We start from the raw sequence: 24705 nt of genomic DNA, 5'->3' as shown, positions 1-24705 counted from the left end.
TGGTGACGAGTGAGTAAAAGAATGTTCTTTCTCAGACTGTAATGACAATGGACAGTGAGTTCACACATTAACAGGTTTTCCTGTTTTAACTGGCCGTATTGTGGGTAAAATAGGAGGATTGTGTTTTTTCCCCCCCGGTTCCCTGGGGACTTTATCACCTCCTATCAGACATGTTGTGCATTAATTGTGTCTTTTGTGTGGTAGGGATACGATGTAACTCTCAGCTTGATTGCTGAGGTTGTGCTAATCTGCTGGAGAAACTTATTTCCTAAAGGGAAATTGGTTTGGTTGCTGTCATGTGGGCTTAGCAAGGCCTGTGGTCGATACTAATCAAGAATGATGTATTCTCTCATTGTGATGATGATGGGTTGTGTGTGTCATGTGACCTACAACTGGGTTGTACTGACCACAGAAGCACATGTGTATGTTGGACCGGGGTTCTTAGAGCCCTCTCTATTCTGTGTTTTTCCTTAGTAAAAATCAGATAGCAGGTTAGCTCGTGCGCTGTGTGGAGCTGTGAAACGCTTCATAGAGTTGACTATGACTGTGTCATATTCTCTTTTTGTCGTTACGTCGTATCATGGGTGTGGGGTCGTAAAGGGGTGAACTGGTAACCTTTCCTCTCCCCGTTGTTCTGTCGGTCAGGGGTACACCCCCTGTCCTTCAAGGTTCCCGTCACGTGGCGGTTCGGCACGTTACGGGGGGGGGGGGGGGGGGGGGGGGAGGGAGTTCCTGGTCCCACGGCCTGGTATATTGGGCGTGTGCACCGCAGGAATTCCCCCGCCATAGAGTACGTCACCGTGCGCGTCTCTGTTGGTAGGACTTCCGTGTGCTGTTCAGGTCCATGTGATGGATCTGTTTTCAGGGGGGGTGGTCAGGGCTCCTCCTCACCAAGCGCCTACTCAGGCCTTCTGTGAGTTCGGACTCCTTCTTCCATGTGATCCATGTGAGGAAGCCTCCATCAGAGTACAGAGCCTTCCTCCTCAGATTGTCAAAGTGAGTGGACCCTCTAGAAGGGTCCTTTTCTATTGTATGTATATTCGATTCAATTCGTTTATTGAGTGTGTATGGGTTCAGTGCCTCTTCCCCGGAGGCCCTAAAACCAGTTTTTTACATGGCTCGAGGTGCAATATATTCTTTTCAATCTGTACAGCTCGCGTGGGAAGTCTCTCTGGGGATCCCCGTCTCTTTCCTATGGGAGGGTGGTGGGATGTAAAAATGTGAACATTTTTTACCCCGGCTGTGTAGACTGGGATACATACTGTTGATGCTTCCTTCTTTCTATTCCAGAAGTGTTGGAGTTAGGGAGTGTCACACCCCTCTTGTCGTTCCCCTGGGCGCCTTGGGGATTCAATGGTAGGTCTAAATAGCCTGTTCATTGATGGGGGTGTGTCCCGACGCACGTATAGTGCTAGCTCGCTGTAAACAGGCGATTGACTGGCACGCCTTAGTTGCTTGTGGTTGAAACAGCGTTTTTATAAAGCAACTGAGATGGGGGTTTTTCCTCTTCCGGCGACCACATCCCATGACCTGGGTGGGTTGTCGACGGATCCTCGTTCATGTCTGGGGGATGATGACGGGATGGATCTGAACATATGTAGTGGGGTCTCACGCCCTTGGGGTGGGCCACCAGGCGCGGTTCGTCCCGACATCTGGGTGGCGCCTTCTTTTCATGTTAAGATCAACACGCATATCTGCCCTTTTCCTGGGGCATGTCGGCGTGGTTAGGGCACGGGACTGGTTCTGGTCACGCTGGTCCAGATCAGTTGAACCCGTTGTCCGCCGGGGATGCAGATCTGCTGTTCTGGTACCCTGAGGGACTTGGGCTTTTTTCAGGGGGAAAAATGCCAGGTCGGTCTGGGTGTCACAGGGTTAAGCGCTATGGAGACCCTGGTTGGGTATGTTTTTACTCAGCACTGTCGTCATGGCTTACAGCCATGCCATTCTGTACGCGCTCGATCTCGTCGGATCTCGGCCGCTACACAGGTTGGTCCTGGTTAGTACTTGGTTGGGAGACCGCCGGGGAATACCAGGTACGGTGTGCTTAGGGGCTGGTTCTCCATTGTTTTTCGCTCCTCTCTCACGCATGGCGAAGAGGGGCCTGTGGGGGTGGTTTTTTGACCTCCTCTGGTGACCCTGTGCTTCCCGTACCGCCAGGCCCGGTCCGAAGTGATGTTTGCGACCCGTAGGCCTGGGTTAACCCTTTTTGGAAACTGAAACACTTGTACTGCGGTATAGCCGGTGTATACCCGCAGGTGTGTTTTGGAGTTTTTTTCTTGAGGGGTTATAGGAACAACCACCGCATTGGGTAACACCGAGGTGGTTGATTCCCTGGTGTGTTGGAGCAGTGTCAACTCCCGGGTTCACCGGTTGAGGGTGCCCCTGCACGTTCATGACGTCTGCCAATCGTGTCAGCCTTCTCTGCCTCGACCCCTCTGGGTGGGGGTTGTTAAATGGAGGCTTGGTCATGCAACACCGCCAGCTTACGCTCCTTCCGCCGGGGCGGCTGTGTTCAGCTGTCCCCTCTGGCGCCTGTCTCGTCCGCAGTCTCCAGGCTAGGGTTAACAGCCTGTTGCCTGGTTTTTCCCCGGTGCGCTGCCTGCTTCCGTTGGTTAACCTTTTTTGTGTGCTTACGGCCATGCTGACTGCCTATTCTGCAGGGTCAGTGTGCCAGGCGGTGTACTATTGGGGGGACGGGGCCCGCTCGGCTTACTGGCCTGGTTGGTTCCGCCTGGGAATACCAGGTGCAGTAACTGAGGGGCCTTTGTCCGAATACGCTGGCGATGTGGGGGGCGGGGCACTACGTGCCCACCTGGTGGGGTCTTGATGCTGGCATCATGGACTTCTCCGGGCCCCCATTCCAGGGAGTCCAGTCCTTTTGGTGGGTCTGGGTCTTCCTTCGTGCTCCGCTGCTACGGCCTTGCCACGGGGTTGGGTTTGCCCTTGACCCCGTGATTCTGGGGGCAGTAACGAGGTTGTTCCTCCGTTCGTTCCCGGGTGGCATGCGGGTTGTGCGTGTGTGTAGTCGTGGGTCAAGCCACGGTCTGCTCACCCTGTGCGTTGAGTTGCTTGAGTGCCTCTTCGCACGGTCGGGTCCGTCGCCCTCCCGTGACGTCCCTAATAGGGGGGCTACCCTCCATTAGGGGGGGTCGGGGGGGCTCGGCCCTCCCTGTTCTGATGGTTTTGGGGGGCTGTCAGCGGGGTGTATTTGTCAGCCAAGTGGCTCCGCTTGGCCTCCCTTGTGCAGAAGGCGATGCCAAGCTAAGCCACTAGCGATACAGAACGTTAGGTTATGACTATAACCAAGTTCTGTTAGCTAGGGGCGATGCTTGGCATCGGACGCCGCTGCAGCCCTTGTCCTCACCTTGTGGTGAAAGCTTGGGAAGGAGGAGAGCAGGTGACCACACACCTGCTTATGAAGGTAAGCTGATGAGGGGTGTGGTCAGACTAATACTGGTATTAGAGGTACATTTGTGGTTTATTCAGTACGCGTGCACGTACGCGAGATAGTGCAGAAGGCGATGCCAAGCATCGCCCCTAGCTAACAGAACTTGGTTATAGTCATAACCTAACGTTCTGAATTAACCAAAAACAGTTACACAGGACATTTTCGCTGTACCTCGGGAAGTAATGTAACCTACACGATGGGTTAGATACAGGCGAGATTTTGGATACTCCCGCACTAAAAACATTTTGGCCATGCCGCGCGCTAACCACATAGATTAGTGAGAAACCACCCTTAGTCACCATCTAATGCACAGCAAATGACCTAGTCTACACACAACAGCGCACACATACTGTACGCACTGCTGGCTAGAGCTGTGTTGTCAGCACGCACACTGTGAGCACCATGTAGAGCGCAGCAGCTTTAGTTTCACTCATGCGGTTTGCTATCATGGTGAAGCTCGCGGAGTGTGAGATTCAAGTCGAAGTGAATTTCTCTCATGCCAAGGCTTTTATAAACATGCTCACACACCTGCCTTGTTTAGTCTGGTTGAATTGAACCCTGGAGAGTTTACCCCATGGTGCGGTTCGTTTGGGCTGGTGAGAACACAGAAAACACACTCGGGTCCGCACCAAACAACCCCAGCCCGTCCACCTGTTTGAGGTGGTCTCGGTCCGCCTCCAAGTGAATTCTGGAGCTGTTTTTTTTTAGGGTTGAAGAATGCAAACCGAACCGATATGGCAGTTTTTTTTTTTTACACATCGGTATCGGTCCGATATCAAGATAGTGCAGATATGAACTGATATATCTTTTTTTGCTTGTTTTGACCTTAAATAGTTTCAAAATATCAGTCATTTCTGAAAATAAGTTACAAAAGTACAAAAAAATTCGTTTTGGAAAATAGCTCTTTATTTGATTATCATAAAGTGTTTTCTATACAGAGATATCGACATTGGTAAATATCGGTATCGGCCAGATCAGCAATATTAATATCGGTTATTGGTATCGGCCACAATTTTCACATCGGTGCATCACTAAATATTTCATAATATTTGTGCAAAAAGTCGAGGTGGAGATCACATCATATTTTGCCCACATATATAATATCCTGTTTACCAAAACAGATATTGATCTGATTTATGATTTATTCTTCTTCCTGCTCCTTTTGTCCATGGTATGATATTTATGATTGTGTATGAAGAAACTCTGATTGTATTGATTCCATGTGGCAAATAAAACTCTGATTCCATGTGGCAAATAAAACTCTGAATCTGAACTGGCATCAGTTAATTCGGGCTTTGTATGGAGGATATGTGTTGTCAGATTAGATTGAAAAACTGTCTTTATCCCCTATATACTATGCTTATTCTTACACAACCCAGCAACTCGGAGTGAATGTAGGCTATACTGTATCTCCACAGTGCCTGTGCACAGTCAGCCTTCAACGAAAGGAATGAGGACAAAACTACCAACATGAAAGAAATATCCATGCAAGTTTGACGTTTTTCACAGCATAATGTTGGCAGGTATGGGATTCAAAATGATGTCCAATAAAAGGCTGACCTGCGTGATCACATGGTTTTGTTTAAGAAGTTTGGTTGGTAATGTGAACCATAACCGAACCAATAAAAACGGCAACAAAAGTTACAATTTCACTTAGGTGTGAACGCGCCCTTAGTCAGAAGGCTCTACTAGAAGCAGCATGGTCCAGCAAGAAAAACACGAAAGGCCTATAAGTTCAAAGCACTCTCCATGGTGCTCAAATCAGCATTTCCAATTCACCAAATCTGTTTTTTGGGAGGGGTAAGGCCAAGGGGCCCAGTAAAAATGATTATTATTAGACTACAATTTATGGTTTTTCCCTGCAATTGTTCTACATGCTGTCATATATTTGGATCATCTGGATTTGAAGATGGATATCAATTTCCTCTCTGCGTTCAGTAGAAAGCTACCTGGCTGCAAGCTAATCTAGCTTAGCGGATACGGACCAGCTAGCCTACAGTAGCTGTTGGCCAAAAACACCTCTCCCAGAGTTTTAAGCTACAGTAGGCTAGCTTGCAGCCGGATAGCTTTCTACTGAACACACAGAGGCAATAGGTATTTATCTTCTTGTCTGACTCTGGAGAAGACCGTAAGCGCATTTCCCATAATGTGTTCCTTTTTAAGCTACTGTAGGTTTACCACTATAGACTTCATAGGGTGGTAATGTGAGACTTCATAGGGTGGTAATGTGAGACTTCATAGGGTGGTAATGTGAGACTTCATAGGGTGGTAATGTGAGACTTCATAGGGTGGTAATGTGAGACTTCATAGGGTGGTGATGTGAGACTTCATAGGGTGGTAATGTGAGACTTCATAGGGTGGTGATGGGAGACTTCATAGGGTGGTGATGTGAGACTTCATAGGGTGGTGATGTGAGACTTCATAGGGTGGTGATGTGAGACTTCATAGGGTGGTGATGGGAGACTTCATAGGGTGGTGATGTGAGACTTCATAGGGTGGTGATGTGAGACTTCATAGGGTGGTGATGGGAGACTTCATAGGGTGGTAATGTGACTTGTGGTTGTGATCCTGCCTCGGAGAAAGTTACTTGAATTCTCCATACAGAATTTTATAAAAAATTATATCTCTGGTTACATTGCACTATAAAGGCAGCGGTGCCATTTCTATTTGAAAGGATTCATCCCTTTATTGATTTTGATTATCTTTGTTCAGTTATGAAATGCATTTTTATCTTTTTACAGCTATGAGTATGATGTTATTGATTTGTTGATTGATTAATCTATCTTTGTATTAGTTTACTATGTTTTGAAAACCAATAACTGTGATATCTAAAGGAAAGGCATTACTCTGTACTGAACAATGGTTCCATCAAAGATCCATTTACAATCATTATCTTTATAATTTCTCATTATTTTGCATGCGTCACAGCCAAGCAGCACCCAGTAGTAGGGTTGGGTACCGTTCACATTTGAACCAATACCAGTTCCTGGAATTCGGTATTGGTGCCCAATGGTACAGTAACTTTCTTCACTAGTTAACTCTCTCTGTAATAACAAAGAATTTAATTGAAGTTGTCAATTTGTCCAAACTTTTCAATTTCAACATTGTTATTTATTGTCGTAACACACCACACATAATAAATCGCATGTATTATGTTTTTAAATGTTTAAATATCAACATTATCTGGCCATCCTCAGTAAATATGATCAAACTCCTCTGACCTCGTCTGGTCTTTCCAAAGACCCAAGAGATGGGACTGTAATATATATTTGTGGGAAAAGGCTCCCTCTTGTCTAGTATATTACACTCGTATTCTAAACATGTATGATGTAAGATACCGAAATTTGGTACCAATTGATCTAGTGTGAATCGGTACTTGGTAGTAACGATGTAATTCGGTCGGTACCCCTAAAAGTAGAGTTCAGTACCCAACTCTACCCAGTAGTACAAATGGAATCCGTCTATGATTCTTTTGTGGTTTTAATTTTAATGTCTTCCACAGGACACAGCGGAGGAAATGCAGTCCATAGACAGCTGCGAGTACATCTGGGAGGCTGGTGTGGGCTTCGCTCAGTCACCTCCACCCAACTACGTCCATGACCTCAACAGGTAAAACACCACTGCATCATCTGAGAATGTCAAGGGTTCATCTTTGTACAAGGGACGGCACATGAGTATTACATTACTCGACTAGTGAAATACTAACTAATAGGGCTGACCCCGATTAGTCGAATAGTCGACTAATTGATCGAAAGGAGCCGTAGTTGACCAACCTCTTAGTCAAAAAAAAAATTATAATAATAATTATATATATTTTTTAATTTATAAATGTTTTATCATTGTTTCCAAAAGCAAAGAGGCCTAGAAGCGTGGCTAATGCTAATGGCGCACATACCAGAGAGGCTAACTACCTAAGAAAACTGGCACTGAAAGAGGATTTCACCCATCTAATGAACACACTAGACAAATATCAAGATGTATCCATCAGTGGACCAATTGCATGCTTTCGCAGAGGACAAGAAGCCTTCAGTCGACTCCTTCAGACATTAAGCACCCCCCACAGCCCAAATGGAATGATAAACAAAAGGTCAGTCGACTATCGGCAAATTTCGGCCAATCAAAGTCGACTATACAAATCCTTAGTCGAGGTCAGCCCTACTAACTAATATGCATCTACTGCTTTTGTTTTGTCTGAGACTGAAGAGGAATTTGTTTTTGCATAATTAAAGGAACATTATGGGAAATGTGCTTACCGTCCTCTCCGGAGTCAGGCAAGAAGATAAATACTGATTTCTTCTCTGTGCGTTCAGTAGATAGCTAGCCGGCTGAAAGCTAGCCCAGTTTAGCACAAATGAATGTAAGTGGATACAGTCGCCTAGCTTAAAACTCCAGGAGAGGTGTTTTTTGGCTAACGGCTAGGCTAGCTGGTCCATATCCGCTTCCATTCATTCTTGTCTGACTCTGGAGAATACGGTAAGCACAGAAATCATTCACCTGAATCTTGCATTTATAATTTAATCCATGTGGTCTCAATGTCGATATGCTGCACCTTTTCTGCTGCAGACGTCCAACTCTTTTGGGCTGCAGCATCATGCTCCGGCTCAGTCATTCAGACAACATATTCATTTTCTTTTTTTGAATACTAATCTTTGATGCGTTGGAATACTACTAATACTAATACTAGAATACTACTACTACTAAATTTCCCCACCCTTCCGTTTGATGTTGTGTTACTCTGTTCAGGACCGAGCTACTGAAGTTGCTCCTCACTTGTTTCTCAGAGGCCATGTACCTTCCCCCGTCCTCTGACAGCAAGATCACCAATCCATGGGTCACCTTCTTCTGCTCAGCAGACAACAGGTAGCACACACATGCATACATACATACACGCATACATACATACATACATACATACATACATACATACATACATACATACATACATACATACATACATACATACATACATACATACATACATACATACATACATACTGTTCTGAAGGTCCAGATTAACACATAAAGTCCACGTTTATTATTTTGTATACCTTATATATATAAGATATATATTTTCACGTCGTCTATTTACCTAACAGTATTTATCATTCGCTTATTTGTATATGTTCCATTCTTAACGCCGTAGGCGCGCGCGCATGCACCTGTAGACAGCGTGAGCGCATGCGCAGGGTTTTAGAACATGCCCGGGCAGAGTGAGTGAGAGAGAAGAAACGTTTTGGTGCAGCAGTAAACAGACGGCAAGCACGTATCTTGATGGAGAGCTGTACAGCTAATTAGATACCACCATAATATTGTCGAGCCACTATTGGCAAAGTAGAGTGACTTGTTCGAGCGAAGTGAAGTAACGTTGAGAGACTTCTAGCTGAACCCAGCGGCGTTCTGGATTCAACTACCTATTACGGACTACATGCGGGTTAGCCTTAGCATACAAGGGCTAACTAGCTAGCAACCATGCCAACAGGCGTTTGGAATATTAGCTATTAATCCTGCCATCGGGCGCTTGGAATACAGGAACCAGGTCCGTACGAGACCCTCCTCACCAGCGACGACAGGATTATCCCACGTTTGTCTGCAGCTCTCTGGAGTAGGAGCTCCAGAGAATATCGTCTCCATCCGCCATCTTGCTTTCCCCGTGCTGTTCACTCCTTCTCACTCCATTCAGAGCATCAACGGTCGAGTACTAGTAGTTCAGGACTATCATTACCTCTGACATTGTTGCATTGACATTCTACTAGTAACAGGAGATCTGCGATATATATAACATGTATGTTTGACGTTACTATTAAAGTGATTATTGAACTTGGTATCACTGTCCCCTCTCAGTTAATGGAGTGTCCGCCATTTTGTGTACTTTTTTTTTTTTTGATCCACTTTTTCTCCCATTTTTCTATATTTTCTCCCATCCCAATTTCGTATCATCCAATTCAACCCTCCCCTGTCACGAACGCTGTTTCTTGCCTCCCACAAGCCGGCTGCAATGTGGACTAAGTCATACATAGCACAAGTCCCCTCCGGTACTTGAGGTAACAGCAGTCGCATCTTTTCACCTGCGCAGCTCGATCTCTCAGTGTCGAGGAGTAACGCGTGGGAGGCTCACGCTGCCCCCGACACTTCCTGATTCTACTGCGCAGGCGCACCAACCGACTTGTAGGAGTCGCTTGTTCACAACGTTCGATCCCCACCCTTCAGTTTTCCCTCCCCGTAATACGGCCAATGTGTATTACTGCGGACGACCAGCTAAACTGAAAACAATGTGGAGAGCTGGATTCGAACACGCGAATCCTAGCGTCTCCACACTGGTGGCGAGTGCCTTGCCCACTACACCACCTAGCCGCCCCCATTTTGTGTACCTTTTAATGTCTGGCCAATTAATATCTTTGGTAGTGGTTTAATCTAGCATTTAAATACAGTCAGGGTTGTGTAGCCCCTTAGCTACAATTGGTCCTTCGAGCCGGAGGGTATCAGTGATAATATCAGTGATAATATGGCCAGCGGCGGACACTCCCCAACCAGATCTCATACATACATACATACATACATACATACATACATACATACATACATACTGTACATACCGTACATACATACCTGTCAACATATTAATATTATGCACATTACCTCATAGCGAGATATGTAGTGGGGCGGCTTTGGCTGTGGGGCGGCTTTGGCTCAGGGGTAGAGCGGGTCGTCCAATGATCGAAGGGTTGGTGGTTCGAATCCCGCTCAAGCCCATGTCCATCCCATCGCTGTTGTGTCCTTGGGCAAGACACTTAACCTACTTGCCTTTTATGAATGTGTATGCATGTGAATGAATGTTGGTGGTGGTCGGAGGGGATGATTATTCGCCACGCTTCCGTGCTCTGGCTGCATTTGTAGCTTACCACCACCGGTATGACTGTGTATGAACGAATAATGGACTCTGTGAAATGCTCTGGGTGTCATGAAGAGTGCTATATAAATCCAAGCCATCATCATCATCATAGCATTCAAGAGATTTGTGGCTTCAGAAGAATCCTCATGAAATAATGGAAATTGATCTCCTTATTTGGTCGTCTTTCAGGAAAATACAGATATCACATGCATGAGTACCAGGTGGGCGGGGTCTGAGTGACCTCTAGATGGTTTCACTGGGAATCTGTTGCTAGGGAACAGGTGTATTTCCTGTCAACTATTGGATTAGCTGACATTGCAACAGGAACATTGCAACATTACAACATTGCAATACAACGGTTTCAACAATAATATTTAAACAAATGTTATTGTTGTCACTTTGAAACTGTCTATAGGGAAACACCATGAATGCCACAACGTCTATTTGAAAGACTATTAGTCACTTTTAATATACTTTTCTGTGATTGTCAACATACAGTACCTGGTCAAATCTGCATTGTCCACCCATCCCACCCAAGGTTAACTGCACTTACTTACTCCTCTCCTCATCTTTGCACTCCTCTCCCCTCTCCTCTCCTTCCCACTCTCCTCTCCTCTCCTCACCTTTGCACTCCTCTCCTTCCCACTCCTCTCCTCTCCTTCCCCCTCTCCTATCATATATTCACCTTCCCACTCCTCTCCCCTCTCATCCCCTCTCCTCTCCTTCCCCCTCTCCTATCATCTCTTCACCTTCCCATTCCTCTCCCCTCTCCTCCCTTCTCCTCTTTCTTCTCCTCTCTTTCCTACTCTCCTATCCTCTTCTCTCCTCTCCTTCTCACTCCTCACCCATTCCTTTTCACTCCTCTCCTCTCCTCTCCTCTCCTCTCCCCCCTCCCTCCCAGACATGCCCTGCCTCTGTTCACTTCTCTGCTAAACGTGGTGTGTGCCTACGACCCGGTGGGCTACGGCATCCCCTACAACCACCTGCTGTTCTCTGACTACCGCGAGCAGCTGGTGGAGCAGGCTGTTCAGATCCTTATCGTGACCCTGGAGCATGAGGCAGGCTCCGCCGCCAGCATGGCCCTCCAGGCCCTGGACACCTCCTCCATCTCTGCCATGGAGGAGCCGGAGGTAAGAGGGAGGATTTACACTAAGTTGTTCTCTCTTTCCAATCCACCCTCAACCAAAATGTATAATATACAGTATAATAAATACATTTCTGAGATTTTTGTGGGAATGGGATTTACAGGAGTTGGGTTCACTGAGAAAAAATGTGAACACAAATAGATTTTTATTGAGATATGGTTCATTTAAGGACATTGGGTCAAATTAAATTCTATGGTACATATCTGAGGTTTCTCAAGTCAAGTCAAGTCAAGAGTTTTATTTGTCACGGCATACAAGCATACAGTGAAATGCGGGGGGACATGCCCGCAGCGACTGTCCAGGAGTCCTATATGTCCTGGAGTTTTCCTCCACTGTCCAGGAGTGTCCTATACGTCCTGGGACTTTCTGCCACTGTCTTTGGGTTTCATATGTCATGCCTCAGATTATGTTTTATGTTTATTTAGGATCCCCATTAGCTTTTGCACTTGACAAAAGCTATTCTTCCTGGGGTCCGGCACACACAACGATAAAACAATATTCAATACATTACATCATTATCAACATCAACATCAATTACATCATTATCATCATCAGTTAGGATGATATTGTACAAGATATTGTACAAGTAAAAAGTATTAAAATAAAATAATTAAAATCAAATAAATTGTGCTTCCTGAGCAGCACTCACTGCCATCAACATAAATACAATTAACAGTCAATTGGTTTTCACCGCTATGCCATAAGGGTTCAGTGCATGCTCGTTAGAAGTTGGTATTTAAATTTTTTCTTGAAAGTGCTTTTGGATTCTATTTCAGCGAAGTAGCTTGGCAATGAGTTCCATTCCATGATAGCTCTGTAAGTCACAGAAGATTTTAGTAGATTTGTTCTGGGTTTAGGTGCCATTAGATTGCCATTAGATTGGCCTATGTCAGCTTGTATATTATAATATATGTTCAGGCCATCTCCAGCCATAGTTCTGGTTTCACAAAAGCAAAGGAAGAATTATAGTTGTTCACAAGTCTTCTCTAATCTCTTTTCTTTTCTTTTTCCCCCCACTCAGCCGATTGGACCTGATAACCTCTTTGTGAATTACCTGTCCAGGATACATAGGGAGGAGGTAAGACACAGCCAGCTACTCAGGATTCAGTATACATGAGCTATGCAGTGTTGTCCAATAAGGAGGTGATGGGAACTGGATCCTGTGCAGTGGTACAATAAAAGGCGTGTGTCAACTTTGAACGTAATGCTGACGGTTACATTAACTTATTATTAGTGGTATTATTATAATATGTCTTTAATATCCTCAGTAAGACCTTGTTTTCATGTAACTTGCATCAATCTAATGCCTTGCCTCCACGCCATGTGCTGTGGCCTGTCTGGAAAACAGTGAGCGCCTCCATTTTTAGATTCTTTAGAACCTGGCCAAACCTAGCTGGACCCTGACTGGGACTGTTGTATCATCATGGTTTAGCTTGTGTACCACAGTTGGTGGTATGAATTGTGAACCTGGAGAGTTTACAAGTAATACCATGGCTATCCCCAGCCAGGATGAACATAGCTAATAGAGACACAAACCCCACCATACCATACCATGCTAAACCAGGCCAAACATAACGAATGGAGACAAGGCGTGATACTACTTACTATAATCGATGCTTTCAATTTAAATCATATTTTTTTAATGAAATACTTGCCAGTAGTGTAGTCGATGCAAACCTATTGGCTTACTTACCAAGTCCCATGGTCAGAGTTCTGTCCGGGTTCTGACCGAACCGGGAAGCTTCAGACGGGTAGCAAACAGGGATTCTGGGGGTCACAAAATCAAAAGAAGTTTCAATCCACACCACAACATGCAGGCAAAGGGTTACCCATTTCCAACACAAAACCCACCGTCCTCCAGTATTCTGTAAGAGCCGGCAGGCCGTGTTACCTGTGAACCGGCTCCAGCGCGTAGACCTACCTGATCCTGCTTCCTTGGTCTTGTTTCAGGACTTCAGCTTCATACTGAAGGGCCTGGCGAGGCTTCTGAACAACCCCCTGGTCCAGACCTACCTGCCCCACTCCACCAAGAAGATCCACTTCCATCAAGAGCTGCTGGTGCTTTTCTGGAAGCTCTGCGACTTCAACAAGGTGTGTGGATAGGAGTAGTAATCCCACAACACTTTACTTTAGGAGGTACAATAATACATGATTAGGTACCTAGTAGGGATGTCCGATATTATCGGCCTACCGATATTATCGGCCGATATTAAAATGTGATATCGGAAAATATCGGTATCTGTTTTCAAAAAGAAAAAAATTCTATAACCTTTATTTACCCAGGCAAGCAAGTAAGAACAAATTCTGATTTTATTTATTGTCTAAAGTATGCATAATGTTGTGTTAATTCCACAAGATAATTCCAGAGATATGTAATGTTAATTACCTGAAATTATTCCATTTTTTGTGGGGGGGGAAACCCTGCATCGGTATCGGTTGATATCGGTATCGGAAATTAAGAGTTGGACAATATTGGTATATCGGTATCGGTAAAAAAAACAATATCGAGCATCCCTAGTACCTAGGAACTAATGAGGAACTATACGTTACTCAAGTCTCGATCCTGATGTCTCCGTGCAGGGAAATCCTACAGTACCAGGGTGGCTTCTACTTTGTTTCCCAATGACACATTCATATTCCCAAGAACTGTCCATTAAAATGTCCAATCTATCTTATTCTAAAAGTTAACCATCAGTGAAATAATTCTTTCTTCTATGCTCTGTTAACTACTGTTATACAGTAGTTCTGGGCGACATGTGACTCAGGAGGTAGAGCGGTCGTCTGGTAATCTGAAGGTTCCTGGTCCGATCCCAGCTCCTCCTGACCTCATGAGCAAGTTTCCTTGACCCCTAACTGTTCCAGATGAGCTGGTTTGCACCTTGTGTAATGGTGGTCACTAGGTACTACCGTTAAACACCATGTTCTTGTGTAACGGTGGTCTCTAGGTACTACCGTTAAACACCACAGTCTTGTGTAACGGTGGTCTCTAGGTACTACCGTTAAACACCATGGTCTTGTGTAACGGTGGTCTCTAGGTACTACCGTTAAACACCATGGTCTTGTGTAACGGTGGTCTCTAGGCACTACCGTTAAACACCATGGTCTTGTGTAACGGTGGCCACTAGGCACTACCGTTAAACACCATGTTCTTGTGTAACGGTGGTCTCTAGGTACTACCGTTAAACACCACAGTCTTGTGTAATGGTGGTCACTAGGTACTACCGTTAAACACCATGGTCTTGTGTAACGGTGGTCACTAGGCACTACCGTTAAACACCATGGTCTTGTGTAACGGTGGTCACTAGGCACTACCGTTAAACACCACAGTCTTGTGTAACGGTGGTCTCTAGGCACTACCGTTAAACACCATGGTCTTGTGTAACGGTGGTCACTAGGCACTACCGTTAAACACCATGGTCTTGTGTAACGGTGGCCACTAGGCACTACCGTTAAACACCATGGTCTTGTGTAACGGTGGTCTCTAGGCACTACCGTTAAACACCATGGTCTTGTGTAACGGTGGTCACTAGGCACTACCGTTAAACACCATGGTCTTGTGTAACGGTGGCCACTAGGCACTACCGTTAAACACCATGGTCTTGTGTAACGGTGGTCTCTAGGCACTACCGTTAAACACCACAGTCTTGTGTAACGGTGGTCACTAGGCTCTACCGTTAAACACCATGGTCTTGTGTAACGGCGGCCACTAGGCACTACCGTTAAACACCATGGTCTTGTGTAACGGCGGCCACTAGGCACTACCGTTAAACACCATGGTCTTGTGTAACGGTGGCCACTAGGCACTACCGTTAAACACCATGGTCTTGTGTAACGGCGGCCACTAGGCACTACCGTTAAACACCACAGTCTTATCCATTCCGACACCTGAAAAGGATCCAATTCAGGTGGTGAAGTGGTGGGTATTTAACTTGGGACCTTGTTACACTCACTCTCTAGACTCATCCATATTATCCAGGTCACGGCACCACTTGTAACGATGGTCACTAGGTACTAGCAGGCACTTGCAAGCTTTCAAGCTTGTTATTCTTGCATGGCTGCCTTCACCGTCTGTGTGTGTGTGCGAATGTGTTGTAAAGCGCTTCTGAGTGGTCAGAAGACTAAAAAAGCGCCATATAAATGCAGTCCATTTACCATGTTACCTTACCATTCCTTATTAGTTCCCAGGTACTTCACTTTTATTCATGTTCCTTCAGGTGAAATGTTGCAGACTTTCTTACCTCTTTCACTAACTAAAAAGATTTAGAGATGGACTTTCTTCACTTCCGCTGTGAATAATAAAGTTCCATGATAAATCCCAGCGTGGGACCAACCTCAAAGGGAACGGTTGCTCGTCGTAACATCGTCCCAGCTTTTTATAACAGCTGTGTCTCTTTTGTTTGTTATTTCTGAGAAGGAATTATTTTCCCAGAGACACGACTTAATGCATTCGTGATAGTTTTGGTAAGATGAGTTTCCGTCTGAACAGGGACGATGGTAGACTGGCACAGCTGTTGAGGAGAATCTTGCTCACACCCTGTTCTCCACGGACCCACTTCTAACCCTGCCATCTGGACCGGAACTGCTCAGCCCTGACACAGGCCACTCTGCTGTGGCGCATATTTATTACATCATTACTGTTACATAACACTCTTCACCCCCCATAGAGAACACTTTTAAACAATATGTTTATTGGTATTTTAAATTTTTTCATTTACAGCATCAGTATACATGGCAATCAGACGGCATCAAGTCAGAAAATGCTGCAAACTGCCCCCCTCCTATTCCCCTCCCCCTGAACCTCCCCCTCACCCAAAAGCTCCAATACGAATTACAAATAAAAAAATAAAAATAAACAACCCCCTCTAGGAAGAATTGCAGCCGTAGGCATATAAATCAACCCCCCCCCCCATCAAAACCAGACTAGGACCGCAACAAATGAAAGAAAACTACATAAACGTTATGTTTTCTTTGTACATTACCCATACATAGCACCTTTCCAAGACTGAACAATGTATGCATGAGACAATGCAAATAAATATGGGTAGACAAATATAAAGTTGTGGTTTCAGAAGAAGCAAGATGACATATTTTAAATATCCGGACGGTTTCAACCACAGCTTCTGCCCGGATCTTGGGGAAGGCCATACATTTATGATCACATTTGAACAGGTATACTGCAGGTATACTGCAAAAAGCTAACAACATTAATGACTTACATCGTCCACCTGCTATGTGATCTGTCCTATATATTGCCTAAATCCAGACCGAATTTATCAGAGAATTTATTGTTACCAGCAATCATGGCCAATTTGATGAACCGGACCTTGTTTCTCTTATCACGAGAGATGTCATACATGTCGCCTAATAAGGCTAATTTAGGTGTACATGGGATCTCAAACCCAGTGATCTCTTCGAGAGTCTCCCATATTGAGCCCCAGTAAGGTCTTAGTTTGTTACAGTCCCAGAACATGTAGAGAAGGCTACCAGTTTCAGTTGAGCACCTAGGGCAAAGGTCAGAAATTGAGTCATTCATCCTGTGAAGTCTTTCCGGCATAAAAATGGATAATTGTTAAATTTTTACCCTTTAAATGCCAATGTTTGTGATGGCATCACAAATTATTGTAAAAAAAATTAAAAACACAAATAGTGAAATATTTTCAATATATCAAATGCAGAGTAGATTTTTCTGGGGGGGATTATTACAGGCTAGTGTTGATGATTAACAACAACACTGATTTTGATGGATTCTTTGTTTTTTGTAATGTCAGATTTAACAACAACTCTATTTTTTTATTTTTAATCTGACATTACAAAAAAACATAAAAATCTAAAAATAAAAATGGTTATGATCAGGGCTGAATTTGAATAAAAGATTTATGACTGTTATCTGACGGGTTATCTGAGCTATTCTTCAGGGTGTGGTACGACCGGATAAAAGGAATTACCAGCCAGCGGTACGTCCATCGTATGTCATTGTTCTATTTGTCTCCAAGCAGGTGAATTAGTTGACTCAGTCTGCCAAATCCATAATGCCCTTGCTTGTGCAGCCCAGTAATATCGTTGGAAGTCCGGAAGTTTCAGTCCACTACTCTGGGGGGTATTATATAGGGTTTTCATTTTAATTCTAGGGACCTTCCTCCTCCATATGAATGCAGATATCCTTTGTAATTTATTGAAGACATTCTTTTTTTTTTTATCCACTTTTTCTCCCATTTTGTATTTTTCTCCCATCCCAATTTTTCATATCGTCCAATTCAACCCTCCCCTGTCTTCGAACGTTGTTTCTTGCCTCCCACAAGCCGGCTGCAATGTGGACTAAGTCATACATAGCACGAGTCCCCTCCGATACTCGAGGTAACAGCCGTCGCATCTTTTCACCTGCGCGGCTCGATCTTTCAGCGTCGGGGGTCTGGGCTTTGGAGGGGCCCCGCCCCCGTCGCTTCTTGATTCTACTGCGCAGGCGCACCAACCGACCTGTAGGAGTCGCTGTCCACAACGCCCAATCCCCACCCTTCAGTTTCCCTCCCCGTAATACGGCCAATGTGTATTACTGTGGACGACCAGCTAAACTGAAAGCAATGTGGAGAGCGGGGCTTGAACAGGAGGCATCCTGTTCGAGCCTAGTCTCCAGCATTCGTTGCGAGCGCCTTGCCCACTGCGCCACGTAGCCGCCTTATTGAAGACATTCTTATGTATAGATACAGAATAGGGAGGGTTTGAAAGAGGTAAAGAAATTTAGGGAGAACGTTCATCTTAAAATACAGTTCACACATCCGATTAGCGAGAGAGGTAGCTACATCCATCTATCTAGGTCCTTCTCCACTTTTTTTTTATTATTTAAAAATTTTTACTTTCTCTTTTCCCCCCTTTCTTTTTCCGTTTTTCTCCCATCCCAATGTTAGTCGTTATGCCAATTCCCAATCCCCTACCTGGTCGTTGCGTGCTCTGCCCCCTACCGTCGGTCTGGGAGGGCGGAGACTATCGCATGCTTCCTCTGACACATGTGTAGCCAGCCCACCGCTTCTTTTCACCTGGCAGTGCGGACTCTCACTGGGGGAGTTTAACGTGTGGAGGACACTACCTCCCCCAGGATCCGACCTTGCTGTGCAGGCGCCCCGACCGATCTGTAGGAGTCACTGTTTTACAATGACCAGGACCCACCCTCGCCGGGTTTTCCCACCCTCTAACACTGCCAATTGTGTTAGTATGGACGGGCGGCCAACCCGGAAGCACCACAGCTGGATTCAATCCCACTGTCTCTGTGGTGTTGGACAGATGCTTAGACCGCTGCGCCACCCGGCCGCACCCCTTCTCCACTTTTTTAAGTAGTGGGTCATGATTTAGTAAGAAATGTTTTATCTATTTGGTTAGGGATCTTTAGACTCAAATATGTGACAAATTGAGAGTTCCACTGGAAGGGGAAATTGGACATTGGGATTTTTTCAGCTAGAGAGTTAAGGGGCATGGCCACACTTTTTTGTACATTAACCTTGTAGCCTGAGATTACATTATACTTTGACAATAGATCCATAAGGGCAGTCATGGATGCGTCAAGATTTGTAAGAAACAGGACTGTCATCCGCATATAAAGAGATGATATGGCTCTCAGGACCCACTTTAATCCCAATGATAGAGTTATGTGACCTTATTGTGATAGCCAGGGGTTCGATTACCAGCGCAAAAAGTGTAGGGGAAAGGGGATAGCCCTGCTGAGTACCACGCAATAGGGGGAAAGGAGGTGAAACCTCGGAGTTGGTCTGTATCCTGGCTGTAGGGTCAAGGTACAGCATATGGATCATCCTTAGTATATTTGGGCCAAAGTAAAAAAAAAATTAGAACTGCGAAGAAAAAGTGCCACTCTATGCGGTCAAAAGCTTTCTCCGCATCTAATGAGATCGCTATGACCAGGTCTTCTATGGATTTGGCACAGTGCGTTATGTTAAGAAATCTTCTCACATTGTCTATTAATGAGTGATTCTGTATAAAACCAGTCTAGTCCGAATTAATAAGTGAGGAGGTTACTCTCTCAAGCCGAGTGGCTATGATTTTAGTAAAAAAATTATATTCGGTTGAAAGAATTGAAATTGGTCTGTATGAACCGCATAAGGTAGGGTCCTTCCCTGGTTTTGGTAGGACTATAATAAGAGCCTGCTCCAGGGTTTCAGGTAATTGGTTATTCGCAATGGAGTAGTTGAACATGTCTAGAAGAGGGTCTATCAGTTTGTTAGTAAATGCCTTGAAGAAATCTATTGAGAAACCATCAGGCCCCGGAGCTTTTCCTGATGGTAGTCGTGATAGCTCCAACGTTCAGCTCCAACTCCATAGTGAAGTTCGCAGACGACACAGTGGTGGTGGGGCTGATCTCAGACAACGACGAGAAGGCCTACCGAGAGGAGGTTGAGGTACTGGAACGTTGGTGCCAGGACAACAGCCTGCTCCTGAACATTGGTAAAACCAAGGAGCTGATCGTGGATTATAGGAGAGGACAGCAGGAGACACACACACCACTGATGATTAACGGGGCTACCGTGGACAGGGTGAGCAGCTTCAAGTACCTGGGGGTCCACATCTCAGAGGATCTGACATGGTCAACACACATAGACACAGTAGTAAAGAAAGCGAAGCAGCGCCTCTACCACCTGAGACAGTTAAGGAAGTTCAGAGTATCGGGGAAGATACTCCAGTCCTTCTACTCAGGAGCTGTAGAGAGCATCTTGACCGGAAACATCACTGTCTGGTATGGGAACAGCACGGCACAGGACAAGAAGGCCCTACAGAGAGTGGTGCGCTCAGCCGAGCGTACCACGGGTATTGCGCTACCTCCCCTGCAGGCTCTATACAACAAGAGGTGCAAATCCAGAGCCTGCAGGATAATGAAAGACCCCCACCACCCCAATAACAGCCTGTTCCAGCTGCTGAGGTCAGGCAGACGCCTGCGAACCCCAGCTACTAGGACGGAGAGGCTTAGGCTAAGCTTCTTCCCCCAGGCCATCAGAGCCTTGAACAATGAACATTGAGAGACACAGAAACTGAACTATCCACACACAAGCACACACTAGCACATACACGACACGCACGCTGAGCACGCTCACACACTAGCAGCCACTTTAACACTCATGCCGCACACACGCACACTTATGGCCAGAGGAAAGGCCACTTAAATTAGTATAACATCAGGAACAGTGTATTGCACTACTAAAGCTACCTAGCATGTCCTATATGCTCTGTAAATACTATGTACAGATACCGAGATGGCACACCATGTACCTGTTTATTGCACTGTTGTTTTTTATTGGATTCTATTATATGTTGTACCACTGTATTTTTATTGGACTCTATTATATGTTGTACCACTGTATTGCACATCGTCGCGGGCAAGACCAGCCGCATTTCATTGTATACCTGTATGCCGTGACAATTAAAACTCTTGACTTGACTTGACTTGATAAGGCGTCTAGTATTTCTTGTTTAGTTATCTCTCTGTCAAGGTCCCCCATCGTTCCTTTTATTAACTTAGGTATGTCTAGGTTGTCTAAGAATTCGCACATCTCCTGTTTCTTCTCCCCCTGCAAGGAATAGAGAGACTTGTAGAAGTCTGAGAAGGCACAATTTATGAGCAGTGGGTTACAAATCAACTCCCCCTTGTCACTTTCCCTAATGGCAGGTATACACCTTGCGGCGTCCTCCCTTTCCCTGCCTTATCACCCTGTTCGTAGTAGTGATGTTTCAACCTAGACATAATGTTTTCTACCTTTTGCCAGGTGATGGTGTTATATTCTGCCTTTTTTGCCATTATCTTATCCAATAAGGTCCGTGATTGTAATAGGGAATGTTGATTTTCAAGAGCTTTTATATCAGTCTCTAGTGAGCGTAATTGGGTTTGATGTTATTTTCTTTTTCCAGGAGGACTAACTATAGCTGGAGAGGCGTAGTTTCTATTTATCAATAAATACCAGTCCAACTGTTTGTTAATTAATTTGATAAAGTCTTTGTCGTTGTTTAGAAAGTTAGGAAACCTCCAGCGTTTGGAATTTGTGTGAGAGTCCCTCATGGCTATTTGGAGCAAAAGGGGAGCGTGATCCGAGTGTGTCATGGCTAAGTATTCGCAGGATGAAACAAGATGGAGTTTTTCTGCATGTATAAAGAAGGTGTCAATCCTAGAGTAGCTGTTGTGCATGTGCGAGTAGAAGCTATATTTACGTTGAGATGCATGCCCCTCCCGCCATATATCCAATAAATTAAGATCAATAAGTTCTTTTTTAAGGGCCTTGGCCGCTGAGGTTAAAGGTTTAAGGGGGGACGGATTTATCCATTGTGGGGTCTAATACCAGGTTAAAATCACCACCAATTTTAAGCTCTGAGGGGGTGCATGTCACTTTAAGAAAAAGGTTCACATAAAAGTTAGGGTCATCTTGATTTGGACCATATACATTAAGCATAGTGACCAATTGGTCACCCATATATCCCCTGACTAAAATATATCTGCCCCCTTTATCCTTTTCAACTAGGTTTGGTTGGAATGGAATCCCTTTTCATATCAGAATAGCCATGAGGAGCCACAGGCCGAAAATGTTGTGTTAAAGTAAATTAAACTTGGGAATACGGCATACGGGGTGCTGACTTTTTTTCCACAATCTTACATATCTATTTGAGTCGAGCACCCGTGACTATACTTGGGATGTGCGTGAGTCTTTTCTACAGAGTAAAATATTTGACCATGCCATTGTTTCCCCAGCTTTACAATATGAATTGAAAATGGGGGACCCTGATGTAAACAAGACAAACGTCTTTCTCTGGTCTGCATCCCCTTAACAATTGTGTGTATTGAGCCGTACTGTATTGTACCCATTCTGCAATCTGTTAAATAAAGTTTTCATTCATTCATTCATGCTATGCTCTGTGTCACTCAAATGGAACTCTTGCAGCAAGACCATATCTATTTGAAGTCTTCTGATGAGGCTGAGAACTTTACCACACACACACATTGAGGAGCTGTTGTGTTGAATGTGTATTATGTTTACATACGATACGGCGAGTTACTTCAGTACTTGTTTGGTCTACAGAGTAAAAGTATGTAAGAGTTTAAAAAAGGGTTCACTTTTAATTTGTAAACACTTTGTGGCGAGAGGATGCAGCAAAATAATGCTATGTTTCTCAATGAAGTGATCAGTGAAATGATGGCCTGCACTAGTCAACACCACGCCAGACGATGTTTAAATAATTGGGCCTTGGTTAAGAAAAAGTTAACCCATCCGTTAAGCTCTTTACAATTTGGACTTACAAATGGTTTATAATAAAGTGAAATACATTTTTGATGCACTCGCATGTGCGTGCGTGTGGGTGTGTGTATGTAGTATACAAGGGAAAGGCTACACATTATTAGATTTGTCTTGACATGGGCAGTATAAGCTGGTTAATACAACGTGTCTTCACTCGATGGTGTTGTTTAGTTTCATCACAATGTGACAAAGTTATGTAAACCTGATTGTGTGTGTGTGTGTGTGTGTGTGTGTGTGTGTGTGTGTGTGTGTGTGTGTGTGTGTGTGTGTGTGTGTGTGTGTGTGTGTGTGTGTGTGTGTGTGTGTGTGTGTGTGTGTGTGTGTGTGTGTGTGTGTGTGTGTGTGTGTGTGTGTGTGTGTGTGTGTGTGTGTGTGTGTGTGTGTGTGTGTGTGTGTGTGTGTGTGTGTGTGTGTGTGTGTGTGTGTGTGTTTCAGAAGTTCCTGTTCTTTGTGCTGAAGAGCAGCGATGTGTTGGACATGCTGGTTCCCATCCTGTTCTACTTGAATGATGCCAGGGCGGATCAGTGTGAGTCATACTGTTGGTGTGTGTGTGCATATTGTCACATTCTTGACTGTATACAGTTGTGTGCATGCATGTGTTTGTGTGCGCATGTGTAACTTGAGTGCACGTATTTATAGACAGACGTAAGTCTGTCTGCATGCTTGAATGAATTGCGTCTAGCTCTCAAAAGGTGGAAAAGAATTTGCCTATCTCAAGCCCCGCCCTCTTTTCTTGATCCTCCAATCAATCGCGTGTGACGGGCCAGGCTCTGAAAGATACACGTTTTGTCTGTTTGTCTTGTCGTGCCTGCAGCCCGCGTGGGCCTGATGCACATCGGCGTGTTCATCATTCTGCTGCTGAGCGGGGAGAGGAACTTCGGTGTGCGTTTGAACAAGCCTTACACCATACGTGTTCCCATGGACATCCCGGTGTTCACCGGCACGCACGCCGACCTCCTCATTGTGGTGAGTAGTAGTGTGTCAAGGACCCCCAAATTGATACGTAATAGGCCGTGGACCCCCCCCCCCTTCCATTTCATTAAGATCTAGCCCCTTTCGTGACTTTCGGTTTGCAAGCCTGTGGCTTTTGTGACCGGAGTCACTTGCCCACCCGCCCCGATCACCCAGTAGCGAAACGACCAAGCGTCGTCAAGGGGCTCGCGGTGTGTCAAGAATACATCAGATCTGAATTTCAAAGATACCCAGCGTACAATATGGGTCTAACACAGCTTCACGATGGGGTCTGGAAGCTCGGAGTTGCTAATAAACAGTTTAAAACATTGTTACTCGACGAGTGGTATTTACAGACCGAACGTCCATCTCCGCCGTTGGTGTCACAGCGCATGCGCACCATGCCGCGTTCACGTTACTGGGAAGAAGCGGAAGAACCAGAGGACATCTCGTTGCTACAACTAGGAAGCCTTCACGCTTTGACTCTATATATATCTATGGATGAAACGCCCACATCCATACTTCCGCAATTCGTGACGCGAAGTGGGAGATATGGGGTCTATAAAAGAATCCCATATGTCCTAGTAGGAATTACCACTAGGAGGCTGACGTGAATGGTTTTTCCCAGTCGGAAACTGGTTCTTCCGCTTCTTCCCAGTAACGTGAACGCGGCATGGTGCGCATGCGCTGTGACACCAACGGCGGAGATGGACGTTCGGTCTGTAAATACCACTCGTCGAGTAACAATGTTTTAAACTGTTTATTAGCAACGCCGAGCTTCCAGACCCCATCGTGAAGCGGTGTTAGACCCATATTGTACGCTGGGTATCTTTGAAATTCAGATCTGATGTATTCTTGACACACCGCGAGCCCCTTGACGACGCTTGGTCGTTTCGCTACTGGGTGATCGGGGCGGGTGGGCAAGTGACTCCGGTCACAAAAGCCACAGGCTTGCAAACCGAAAGTCACGAAAGGGGCTAATTAAGATCTTGT

General features: G+C 45.2%; 1 protein-coding gene across 2 annotated transcripts in view; it reads left to right on the top strand.

The window, feature by feature from the left end:
- LOC311235039 (protein HID1-like) overlaps positions 1-24705 on the top strand; it is a 62220-nt gene that overhangs the window by 15693 nt on the left and 21822 nt on the right. For both annotated transcript variants that reach the window (XM_084322355.1, XM_084322354.1), the window contains exons 5-11: positions 6951-7057; positions 8192-8308; positions 11239-11467; positions 12504-12560; positions 13433-13573; positions 23197-23287; positions 23576-23727. In XM_084322355.1, the coding sequence (XP_084178481.1) occupies positions 6951-7057; positions 8192-8308; positions 11239-11467; positions 12504-12560; positions 13433-13573; positions 23197-23287; positions 23576-23727 (894 nt within the window). The remainder of the gene's footprint in view (positions 1-6950; positions 7058-8191; positions 8309-11238; positions 11468-12503; positions 12561-13432; positions 13574-23196; positions 23288-23575; positions 23728-24705) is intronic.

The sequence above is a fragment of the Notolepis coatsorum genome, assembly GCF_963971535.1.
Source record: "Notolepis coatsorum genome assembly, chromosome: 10".
Classification (NCBI taxonomy): Eukaryota; Metazoa; Chordata; class Actinopteri; order Aulopiformes; family Paralepididae; genus Notolepis; species Notolepis coatsorum.
The sequence above is the reverse complement of the archived record's forward strand: the minus strand, read 5'-3'. Positions and strand labels throughout refer to the sequence as shown.